Raw genomic sequence first — 13546 nt, 5'->3', positions numbered from 1 at the left:
AGACAGTGTTAGTTTCTAAACATAGCAAATATACATAAGCACACTCACAAGACAGGCACTCTTGTTATAGTCAATTAGTATGGTACACAATGAACACCATACAATGTTGCTATCAAATTGAAGCGGCTCGCCAGTGTTTGCAAGTACTTTGATGCGACCTACGGACCGAAATGTTTGCCCACCGCTGTGTTTGTGTTCTTGTAAGCGTTATTTTTTTTCCAGACTAGTGTCTGGTCCAATAGATAAGCTGACACCGCTGCCCATAAGTGTTCCACGAGTGTAAACCTTTTTTCACTCCAATGTGAGTGTCAGGTTTTAGTACCTAGAAAGTGAGAATAGGGAGTTGTAGGACTTTAGACATCGGATAAATGGCTGGGGCATGTCAACCGACCACCCCGGGCAGCTTGTTTGATTCGATGAAACGAATCAGTGGAGTGGCTGGCAGACCACTGACCTTTTTTCCAGTTGTCTTTCCTGGCATATCTTGTCATCGGAGACTTTCAATCTCTTCCCAAGTGAGTGAATGACATGATCTTGTAGAGAGAGACATGGATAGAATTTACTAGATAGACATGAAACATGTGTTGTTGTTGTTTTTTAAGTTACCTCCCCTGAGAAAACTTAAAGCTGTTTAAATTCATTATTGAATACGTCTTATTCACGTCTTTCTTCACCATGTTTACTAGCATAGAATTAGATCCACATGAATGAAGTTACATTTATACCAGTATTACCTACTCTAATAGTAAAATTTGTATTTTCAAAATGTTATCGAATGTGAATTGAAAAACATACAAAATATTTTTTTTTATTTTTTTAATGATTATCTAAAGGGAAGAACTGCGAAATCACTGCCATATCCTTCAGTGCTAGTTTAACTCACTTTTTCTAATAAAAAAATTGTTAATTACTACTAATTGATTACCTAATTTTTTTATTCATTTTGTTGTCATCGACTGAAAATGTATGTACAACATTTCAACTTGATCCGAAAATGGGAAGTGGGGGGGGGGGGGGGGGGGGAGGTGTACAAAATGTGTACTCTACACACAGACGGAGTAAGTTAATATAAGCTTTGCACAAATGTTTGTAATAAGACAGCCCTACAGGATTCCTTGAATGACGTCGACAAAAGTCCATTCTTGTCTCGTATTTGAGTTTCAACTGTCTTATCAACAAACATTTGAATTTCTCTAGATTTAGTGGTTGTTTTTTTACTTCCTGCCAGCCTGCCCAGTAGACACCCCCCCCCTCCCCCCAACTCCCTCCATTTTTGTCCATTAATTGTTGTTAACAAAATTAAAAAAAAACAAAGCTTATCTAATGGGCAGAACTCTGCACTTTTAACATCGCTTAATACTTTAGAAGTTATTTCCTTATTCGACATCAAACAAAATAATTATTTAATTACTAATAATTTATTGACGAATTCAAATTGGTTAATGTTTTTATTGATTCATCTCTAGTCTATGCCATTGAATAATTGTGCAAAGTTTCAACTTGATCCGAAAATGGGTGTGGGAGAAATAACGTGTACAAACTTTTACCAAACAGGCAGACATAATGAGTTGATATAAGCTTTGTAAAAATGTAATGATATTAATAATCAAGGATTCTTAAAATAAACTTTGCGATTTTTTTCTTTCTACCTAAGAAGAATTAAAAATCCACTTTACTTTGCTACCGCATACAAAGGGTCTTATAATATTTCTCTCTCCTCTCTCTCTCTCTCTCTCTCTCTCTCTCTCTCTATATATATATATATATATATATATATATATATATATATATATATATATATATATATATATATATATATCATGGGCGTAGCCAGGATTTTTTTTCGGGGGGGGGGGGGGGGGGGTTTGGGGGGTGAAGTTTTTTCTTCCCCCCCCCGACCCCCCCCCCCCAGCGAATTTTTTTTTAAATGTATTTATGTGTGTGTGTGTACATAATCTTTATTACATTCTGACCCTTCATTCTTTCGGAAGACGTTTATTGTGCCCTAGAATAGGTTCTTCCATGAGTTAGTGGAAAAATTGTAGATTCCCCGACATTACCAGCAAAGGTGTCTGGAGGAGCGCTAGGAGCTCCCCTAGCGCGGGGCGAAGCCCCGCCGCCAAGCACTATTTCTGATATTGAAAACCAACAAAATACATATTCTCAGGTATCTACAGTCCATTTTCCTGCTATTAAAAAGTTCTATTTCAAAAACCTAATGTGCTATTCTTACTGACTTAGACCCTCCCTCGTCGTTCGGCGCATTTGCCATCAAGCTGTTTCCATAAAATTGTAGACTCCCCGCCATTACTAGCAAGGGGATCTGGGGGAGCGCTAGGAGCTCCCCAGCGCGGGGCGAAGCCCCGCCGCCAGGCACTATTTCTGGTATTGAAAGGCAACAAAATACATATACTGAGGTATCTACACTGCATTTTCCTGCTATTAAAAAGTTTTATTTCAAAAACCTAATGTGCTATTCTTACTGACTTAGACCCTCCCACGCCGTTCGGAGCATTTGACGTCAAACAGTTTCCATAAAAATCTGTCACTGGTAATGTCTGAAGCCTCTTCCCACCTACCATGAGGACCTCCATGAATGAGTGGCGTCAAGTTGTACTAGGATATCATTGCAACTCTTCTTATGCGTAATTCATTTTGTCGGAGAACATGTCCCGCAAACCTCATGCGTCGTTCTCTCACAATCTTACTAAGGGGTCGACTCCCAGTTCGGCATAGGATTTCCTTGATTTAGACCTGATCTCTATAACTGACTCCTAAAATCTGCCTTAGCCATCTTTGTTGAGCTACATTTAGTGTTTTTCGATTTCGGTAGATGACTATTCACTGCAGTTTATTAATGGAGCCCTGCCACTGGTAAAAATGTGTAACCTCTCTTGAATACGCTCTTGGAATTAAATGACTGTAGTTTGCTTTAGATTCTATATCGAAAAGAGAAGTTTTATCGTCAAAATCTTCTGTTTGGGGTTTTCAACCTCAAAATGCTCTGTAGGGGAATCTTAGACTCAAACCCATCTGGAGGGGTTTTAAACTTATAAAAAAGCCATCTGTAGAAGAAGGGTTTAAACTCAAACCCCCCGATTGGCTTGGCTACGCTCAAATATTTTTAGTGTGTATTTGCTTTTTTTTATATTGAAGATGTATTTTTAGCACCAAACCCCTCTGAATGGGGGTTTAAACTCAAAACTACTTTCAGCAACGCTCATAGCATTTTGAGTGCGTAATTTGCTTTTTTTCTTACACAGAAGATGTATTTTTTATCCTCAAACCCCCCTGGCGGGGGGTTTAAACTCAAAACCCCTTTGACTATGCTCATAGATTGTAGAGTGAGTAATTTTCCTTTATTTATATTGAAGAGGTACTTTTTAGCTTCAAACTCCGCTGGAGGGGAGTTTAAACTCAAAACCCCTTAGACTACACTCATAACATTTTTAGTGTATAATTTCCTTTGTTTTTATGATTAAAGAAGTATTTTTTACCTTCAAACCCCGCTGAAGTGGGGTTTAAACTCAAAACTGAGTCAAAACCCATTTAGCTACGCTCATAACATTTTGAGTGCGTAATTAGCTTTTTTTTTAAATTAAAGAGGGGGTTTATCGTAAATTTTAGACGGGGTTTTTAAATCAAAATCTTCCATAACTGTGCTCTTGGAATTAGGGGATTTTCGTTTGCATTTTTTTTTTGTTTTGTTTTATAGAAGAGGGGGAGTTAACTGCAAAAACCCCAGGTAGGGGGTTTAAAACTCAAAACCCCTGGTAGGGGGTTTAAAACTCAAAACCCCTGGTAGGGGGTTTTAAACTCGAACCCCCCTGGTAGGGGTTTTAAACTCGAACCCCCCTGGTAGGGGTTTTTAAACTCGAACCCCCCTAGTAGGGGGTTTTAAGCTCAAAACCCCCTGGTAAGGGGTTTTAAATTCAAAACCCCTTGGGTTGTGCTGGGGCAAGTGATGGTTTAGTATTAAAATCTCACCTAAAATAAACAAAATCAAAAATAAAAAAATCATCAGTCACTAAATTCCGACTCCCCTCCCCCCGGGGGGATTTCATTTCGGGGGGGGGGGGGGTTTGAACCCCAAACCCCCCCCCCCGGCTACGCCCATGATATATATATATATATATATATATATATATATATATATATATATATATATATATATATATATATATATATATATATATATATATATATATATATATATATATATATATATATATATATATCAGTGCTTTTTTGTAAAAAAAAAATAAGTGCCATTACTCAGTGATTAGGTGCCTGTACTCAGTAGTTGATTGCCTAACTTTTAAAAACTAAAAATTAATAATATCCGTTAAAGTACGCCGTACCTGTGCGTACCGTCACAAAAAAGCACTATATATATATAATATATATATATATATATATATTATAAAGATATATATATATATATATATATATATATATATATATATATATATTTCATGTATGTGCATCTTGATCTAATCTACTTTGATATATGTACATACACACACATATCCACATCCTATGTCTGCGGTTGGTCCTGGATGGAGATGAGATCAACTCAACTCAACCCCTCAACTCAAGAAAACATTAAGAAACTGGAACAGACACAAAATAGAGCAGTGAGATTCATAACAAACGAATATTCACATTTGACTAGAGTAACACCTTTAGTAAAATCACTAAATTTAGAAAGCCTTCAGGACAGAAGGCTCAAAAGTAAAGTAGCAATAATACATAAAACACTGAACCATAATCTTCAAATACAAAAACAAAATTTAATAAAATACTCTGAAAGACACAAAGATAAAGGCACATTCCTCGTCCCATATGCTAGGACAAATTTGTACAAATACTCCTTCTTCCCTAGTGCTATTAGAGCATGGAATGGGTTGCCTGAGCTAGCCAGGAAAACCAGTGACTTGGCAGAATTTAAGTCATTGGTTAATATGCATGACTAAATGCATGACGCGTAGGACGTAATCATCTTCTTTTTTGAAGTAACGTCTGTATTATATAAGATAAGATAAGAAGATCAAGAGGAAGCTTGTACTGTCTTGCTGGTTTCTTTCTTCTCCTATCGGAGAATTCAATGTGAATATTGGAACTGAACCCACTGCTCAACTCCTCTTACCGCTGTATCATTTGTCTTGCATCATTAGGCTGTAGTCGAGAGAGATGAAACAATACGAGCTACGCGAGAGGAGAATTTGAAGATTCACAGATCGCTGGAGGATCAGCTGATTGAAGTGAAGAGCTCACTAGAAGAAACAAGGGTAAGTTGGTCATTTCTAAACATGGGCCAAGGGAGATAAGCGTCATCGGGGTCAACAGAGTTCTCGTCTAGAGTGGCTGGGTTGGTTTACTGGAAAACTCTCAGAATGGTAAAAAGTGTTTAACAATGCTAAAATTATATTTTGAAAAGATGAATTTCTTGTTAACCTCTATAAGTACACATAGCGCAAGTTAATTTTAGTTGGACAATATAAGCAGAGATGTATCGTCATTATTCGGTATTTACGTATTCCAAGGAAAATATCTTTTGTTGGACAATGTACACAGAGATGTATCATCATTCGGTGTTTAGGTCCTATCTATTAGTCCAAGGAAGACAATCATTAGTTTAACATTGTAAGCATTCTATCAACATTCGGTGGTGGTCTTGTTTTCCAAGGAAGACTATCTTTAGTTGGAGTGATACCGTGGGGAATTTTTTTTTTTAATCTTGCAGTTAAATTTGGCTGTGTTATAGAGATTCCCGCCATGCGGCTACCTTGAATAATATTAAAATTGTTGTATTTCAATTGAATTTAAAATTTTAAGGTAAATGATTGTTAGCATAATTTGCTAGTGGCTAACCTTGATCTGAGTAAATGAGATCACGGAGTTACAGCAGCCTCACGTGACAGAGTCATGAGACATGTTGAGTGGCCAAATGTTAAACTCTCAGCTTTGATTTGTGTAGAGTTAACGTTTACATCCATTTATTGGGCAAGCTTTTGGCGAAGAGACATTTCAAATAGAAACATAACTAGAATTACTTGTATAAACTAAAAGATCCTTGAATGGCTAGACGTCTGCTAGAGGCTATCTTCTAGTAACGTCGGACTGGAACCTTTTCTGTCTTTCCTAGGATTGGTAAAAGTATGAGGCTGGGTTCATTAAGTCTTTAGACAAATATCGTTTGATTAGAATTTACAAGCATTAGAAGAATATTTGTACACCCTGATAATGTGCAAAATGAAAAGCAATCTTCAATAGTGTGTCTCCTGGGCTCAAAGTGCTCCCCTTCTGTCTGGCCGTCTTTCTGTCTGTCTCTCTCTCTCTCCAGGAACTCACCTTCTACTTTCCATCCCTTATCTCCCCACTTACCATATTCAAATCTCCGCCCCTGGTAAAAATTAAAGTAACTAAGAGGAGTATATATCGCATAGATATTTTTTAAATCCTTTATGAACCCTCCCCCCACCAAATAGAAAACTTTCAAAAGCAAATTGCCTTTGAAAACAAATAAACAATTAGGCGTAATGACGTCATTAGCTTTGGAGCGAGCTCAAAACACATGACGTCAGGAAATCCCAAAGAAGTAGATTTGGAGGCTGACTGAATGATTGGCTGGTTATATGTGATCTCGATGACTTCTATTGGTCACATCTGCCCCATGTTGTAATGTCTCACTTGTGTACTAAGTCTTAGCAGAGGTGTGTTGTTGTCCAAACACTGGTCGTTTACAAGCACAAATAACAGCAAACATTAAAGTGCAGTAAATTGAAAGAGAGCTAATTTAGATTGGAAACTGATCCCCCTTGAAAGTGCCTATCGCTGCTAATGTATCCCGTCATTCAACGATTAACTTAATAGAATCAAATGTCTGGCGGTCTGTAAAGCCCTGCTGTGATCGCCATATTGATTGCTTCATTGGAGTTTGCAGGGCTTTTGGAAAAGCAAAAACAAAAAAAAAAACAATTCTTGAATCCAGGCACTTTGAACAACAACAAAAAATATCTTCAGACCTTTTTTTTTTCTTTTATTGTGCGTCACTGCAAAGCATGAGCGTCCACTTAGACAGGGGAGACAATCAGTTCAACCTGAGAAGTTCAAATACAAAAAATCAGACTTCCAAAACTTGAGACATGGTAACGGGGGGGGGGGGGGGCGAACTTGCAATTGGATCAAGTGCGAAGGAAATTAGAAAACATGCGTCAGTCTGAGCTGATTATGGTTTGTACAGGAATCTAGGTGAGATATTCCCATTGTTATGGTTGAAGAAGTTGTCTTTTCCTATTTCAAGTAAAGCAGCTAATATAGAGCAGTGATTTACTGTCTGATAGAATAGAATCATTCCCTCCCCCATTGGCCATCTAGTGGTCACTGCCTGTTCTTGCATTTCTCGCTCAGAAATGTATTATGCTGGAGTCTACTAGGCACTATTTCTATTTGTAAGAAGTCAAATGAATTCCTTGTTCGCTTGTAGTAGAAGTATGATCGTCCTAAGATGATTCGTGTGTTCAGCAAGACATCTTGTAACTGGGGCCTGCTCTGCTCATACAGACGACAACTATAGAACGATGATGAATCACTCGGCAGAAAGTTTTTTACCTTTCTGGTGTGCGAATGTAGTGCAATGTCTTCTTCAAAGAACAAAACAACAAAACTTTTAAATTGATCATGTCGCAGACGCCTCACGAGACAATAACATAAAAAGGTCCCTCTTAGATCAAACTCATTGAATAGCTACAATACAGATTTGTGTGTTCTTGAAAAACAAAAACGTCTTCTCGCACCTCAAGCAGCACGTCGCGCACCTCAACGCTTGACAATCACTAATAGAGAGACACAGTGGCAGCTTATAAACCTTTCTTTGGATCAGGCCCACTTCTCATGATGTAACTAGATCTAGTCTTGGCTTAATGATTGCTACGAGGGATTTTTTTCTTTTTTACAATATCAGCCGAGCGACTACATTTCATTCAATGCTAATACAATCTACGTCGAATTATCTTAAAACTATTTATATGACTTCAGTCAATTCTTATCTAAACTTGATATAAATATTGATTAATGACTTTTGAAACTGTATCACTTGGTCTTTGGAGATTTGTGTGTTTATATGGCTATTAAACTAAACAAAGCTAGCCCCAGTGTTCAAAATACTCTTTCAGGCTTCACTTAACCAGGGCAGAGTACCAAAGGACTGGAAAGAAGCTAATGTCACCCCCCTATTTAAAAAAAGGAGAAAAATCTGACCCAGGAAACTACAGACCAGTATCACTTACCAGCATCACATGTAAAACCCTAGAACACATAATATGTAGCAACATCATAAACCACTTAGACAAACATAATGTCCTCACACCATACCAACATGGCTTTAGGAAATATAGATCATGTGAAACACAACTAATAGGACTAATTGATGATTTTTCAAAAGGTTTAGATAATAGTGAACAAATAGATGCTATCTTACTAGATTTTTCTAAGGCTTTTGACAAAGTTCACCACCATAGTTTGCTTAAAAAATTAAAATATTTCGGCATTAATGGTCCACTGCATCAGTGGATTAAAGACTTTCTGATAGGGAAAGAACAAACTGTAATAATAAATGGCTCTAAATCAACACCGATAACAGTAAACTCAGGTGTACCTCAAGGAACAGTCTTGGGTCCACTACTATTTTTGATTTACATAAATGATTTACCAAATTGCATTAGTTCAGGAACAAAAGTCAGATTATTTGCAGACGATTGCATAATATATAGAACAATAAAAACAACACAAGACACAGATATTTTACAAAGAGAATTAGATGAATTACAGAAATGGGAATCAAATTGGAGCATGTCTTTCCACCCAGAAAAATGTCAATTGTTAAGAGTAACAAAAAAACTAAAACAAATTAATTCCACTTATCTTATTCATGGCAAACCAGTAACACAGACTAAAAACGCAAAATACCTAGGTGTTATAATAAATGAAAAACTGTCATGGAATCCACATATTGATGAAACTACAAAAAAATCAAACAAAGCATTAGGATTTATTAAAAGAAATTTCTATAAATCAAATAAGAACATAAAACTAAAATGTTATTTAACCTTGGTTAGGCCAATAATAGAATATGCATCCTCTGTTTGGGACCCCTCAACTCAAGAAAACATTAAGAAACTAGAACAGACACAAAATAGAGCAGTGCGATTCATAACAAACGAATATTCACATTTGACTAGAGTAACACCTTTAGTAAAATCACTAAATTTAGAAAGCCTTCAGGACAGAAGGCTCAAAAGTAAAGTAGCAATAATACATAAAACACTGAACCATAATCTTCAAATACAAAAACAAAATTTAATAAAATACTCTGAAAGACACAAAGATAAAGGCACATTCCTCGTCCCATATGCTAGGACAAATTTGTACAAATACTCCTTCTTCCCTAGTGCTATTAGAGCATGGAATGGGTTGCCTGAGCTAGCCAGGAAAACCAGTGACTTGGCAGAATTTAAGTCATTGGTTAATATGCATGACTAAATGCATGACGCGTAGGACGTAATCATCTTCTTTTTTGAAGTAACGTCTGTATTATATAAGATAAGATATTAATAAAAATAATAATAACCTTCATTATCGATGATGAAATTTGTTTTACAATTGTACAATATAAAAAAAAACAGTACATGATTAGAGCAAACATTTGTACACTAGCACACAAGATATACGTTCGTACCCTAGTCTGTTTCCTCTAGGATCTACTAGCAAACATTTGTACAATAGCACACAAGATATATGTTTATACCCTAGTCTATTTCCTCTAGGATCTACTAGCAAACATTTGTACAATAGCACACAAGATATATGTTTATACCCCAGTCTATTTCCTCTAGGATCTACTAGCAAACATTTGTACAATAGCACACAAGATATATGTTTATACCTAGTCTGTTTCCTCTAGGATCTACTAGCAAACATTTGTACAATAGCACACAAGATATATGTTTATACCCTAGTCTATTTCCTCTAGGATCTACTAGACAGGGCAACTATTAGAAAAGATGAGCTGAAAGAACAAGTTGCTAACTTACAGCATGAGTTGAAAGAAGAAAGAGAAAACCACAGGTAAATGATGCAGACACAATGTGAACTGACCTATACATGTCTAGTAGAGAAAACCACAGGTAAATGATGCAGACACAATGTGAACTGACCTATACATGTCTAGTAGAGAAAACCACAGGTAAATGATGCAGACACAATGTGAACTGACCTATACATGTCTAGTAGAGAAAACCACAGGTAAATGATGCAGACACAATGTGAACTGACCTATACATGTCTAGTAGAGAAAACCACAGGTAAATGATGCAGACACAATGTGAACTGACCTCTACATGTCTAGTAGAGAAAACCACAGGTAAATGATGCAGACACAATGTGAACTGACCTCTACATGTCTAGTAGAGAAAACCACAGGTAAATGATGCAGACACAATGTGAACTGACTGTGACCTATACAGAACTATAATTCAAAGTTCTAAACAAAAAATCTCGGAAGTGGGAGGAATATTTAAGTGAACCAATTAGATTCTACTTTAAATGTTTTGCATTTTTATGATTCAATCGTATATTGTGAGTTATAGTGGCACCTTTGATATGGGTTAAGAAAGTCACGGTTATAGTCCCAAAATTTTTTTATACAACAGAAAAATATCAGTATGAGTATAGGTTGGAAAAAGATGACTAGGAAAACAATATTTGGGTTCAGAACTCATCTCATTTGTTACTCTTATAATGAAAAATTTCGTATGAATTCTAAATTTTCCAAAACAAAGTCTTACTTAGAATAACTTAGATAAATTTGTGTGCAATTACATAAACTCTGTCGCCATATTACTTTTCTGTTTTAAAACGTCATTTTTTCCTCTGGAAAGGTGATAATGCGGTAGAGTGAAAACATGAATCCTCGCTTCTTTTTATAATTTCTGTTAATTATTGCATTTGGCATTAAAGAATAGGGCGTGGGGCGACTCGATATAAGAATTTAATTTATAGCATATATAAATTATATTAGTGACAGATTTTTTTTTATTTTGTAATTTCTTATGTAAAATACAAAAAGAAAAAAGTATTGGTTTGTCCGATGGGTGGAAGGCGATACATGTATCGCCCCTCCCACCTGGTACAACCCTTTTTCATTTTATATTTATATAATGATACAATTTGAGATCAGGGTGTGTGTGCGACTGTGACTGCGACATAATAAAAGAAATGGGTTAAAACATCAAAATGAAGCTTATATTATAGAGATATTCAACTAATTTTGTTCACAAACTATGATTTGTCCAAGAAAATGGGACCGCCCCCATCCCACCAAATTGGCCAACATACTTGAGGGGGGGGGGCGAAATAATGTAAAAATAGGTTGAAAATATAAATAATTAGTATATATTATCAACATAACTAATAAATTCGTATACAAATTGTGTGATCTTTTACTAATTTCACTAAACTTCGTCTGCCGAGTGGGGGGGGGGGGGGGGTAAATGATGCAGACACAATGTGACCTGACCTATACAAGTCTATAGTTTCTACTGACTGTCTGACTGATTATCAAATGTCTCATACATCGAATGACTTTTCTTGTCAGGCGTGAATAGTGTAGTAATGTAAATAGGTTGAAAACACAAATCGCATTATTCCAATCAGTTTGAGCCCGTGAGGCATTTAGGTGTCTTGGTGAGACCTTTAGGGGTGTCACTTGGTTACATTACTTTGATGGCGGGGTAGAGCAGACGTTCAGACAATTCATGAAAGAGGACGTAGTCAGTTAAGGTAATAGTAATTCTCTTTTCAAGAAACGTCTGTTATATATAAGGTACGAAAAGCAAGAAAAAAAAAGGGGGGGGGGGGTACTCTTTCATACTCCGTTAAAAAATACTTACATTTTCTGTTGGCTGTATTGACATCCTATATGCGTAATTTTTTATTATTTTTTTTTTGGCATCGCATTATTTGTATACAAATCAAGACAAACATGGACAGAATGGTTTATTTCCACTATGACTGTCATTCAAATGATTTCAAGCTGTCGGTGTTGATGACTTTGATTGTAATTCCTCCACTAGCTTACTGAGTGCTCGGTGGAAAGAGAAAGGGGAATTGATTGGTCAACTGGAGACACGTGTGATCAAAATGAAAGACACGTGGGGCCAGAAAGAATCGGACCTGACGAGAGACAGAGACACAGCTCTGGAACAAGCCAAGTAAGTACTCATGTATATATATGCTGAGCTTCTGTTTAAGTCAGTGTTTCTCACATTTTTACTTGTAAATTAAGAAGTGGTATAAAGGGCCGCTAATAGTGTGAGAGACATTCGAGGCAATAGTGTGAGAGACATTCAAGGCAATAGTGTGAGAGACATTCAAGGCAATAGTGTGAGAGACATTCAAGGCAATAGTGTGAGAGACATTCAAGGCAATAGTGTGAGAGACATTCAAGGCAATAGTGTGAGAGACATTCAGGGCAATAGTGTGAGAGACATTCAGGGCAATAGTGTGAGAGACATTCAGGGCAATAGTGTGAGAGACATTCAAGGCAATAGTGTGAGAGACATTCAAGGCAATAGTGTGAGAGACATTCAAGGCAATAGTGTGAGAGACATTCAAGACAATAGTGTGAGAGACATTCAATGCAATAGCGCGTTTGTAATGTGCTTGGCCGTCGTAAATATTACTGTCGTATTCAATGCCGTAGTGAGACTTGAAAAGACCCTAGAGACACGGAGCCCTTTATAAGTCTAAATAGTATATGTCAGTGTTAAATATATTATGGGGCTATAGCTTGTGCTGCCTGTAGGTAAATCTGGCTCTGGTCGTATTCAGCTTGACGTCTTGTAGTGCATCTGTTTTGTTCACTCAGAAGTCGACACAATGATGGTACCTGGCTCGACACAATGATGGTACCTGACTCGACACAATGATGGTACCTGACTCGACACAATGATGGTACCTGACTAAGGAGACGTTTGACCGAGCTGACGTACGATAGACGGGTTGAACTCTAGTATCGCATTGGTAACGATGTCTTCAAAAGAACGTTTTCAATCAATCTTGTTGCTAATCCTTCTCGTGAAACAGAATGTAATTTCCCATTTAGAAGATAGAACGACGTAATTTAATAAAAGGCATTTGCGCCCCCTTTTCAGCATAGCCTTGTGAGGCGCGCACAGTTTGAGAAGCTCGGATTTCGGTTCTCGTTTCGCCGACTGTATCTGTCTCTTCGGCGGAAGTTTTTCTTTTAAGAAAAAAAAAAAATCAAGTGTATAATATACAAATGCATGAAATCTGCATTCAACAATCTTGGTGAACTATGTCAGGGTTAGGGAGATGTTTGGTTTTATTGAATAATTTGCAATGCAAAAATGAGCCAAATAAATTTTGTGTCTATAAATTAGTGACTTAGGAGTTAGTTAGTCTACTCAGTCTACTGTCATCATGGCCCGATGTCGTAAACAGTTGGATTGCTGTCCTAATGTCT

General features: G+C 36.8%; 1 protein-coding gene across 4 annotated transcripts in view; it reads left to right on the top strand.

Moving 5' to 3' along the window:
- Positions 1-13546, top strand: part of LOC106063352 (leucine-rich repeat and coiled-coil domain-containing protein 1-like) — a 265048-nt gene that overhangs the window by 247911 nt on the left and 3591 nt on the right. For all 4 annotated transcript variants that reach the window (XM_056035607.1, XM_056035603.1, XM_056035605.1 and 1 more), the window contains 3 exons: positions 5178-5291; positions 10034-10128; positions 12135-12272. In XM_056035607.1, coding sequence (XP_055891582.1) covers positions 5178-5291; positions 10034-10128; positions 12135-12272 — 347 coding nt within the window. The remainder of the gene's footprint in view (positions 1-5177; positions 5292-10033; positions 10129-12134; positions 12273-13546) is intronic.

Source organism: Biomphalaria glabrata, chromosome 7 (assembly GCF_947242115.1).
Source record: "Biomphalaria glabrata chromosome 7, xgBioGlab47.1, whole genome shotgun sequence".
Lineage (NCBI taxonomy): Eukaryota > Metazoa > Mollusca > Gastropoda > Planorbidae > Biomphalaria > Biomphalaria glabrata.
This window is presented reverse-complemented; position numbering and strand designations above follow the sequence as displayed.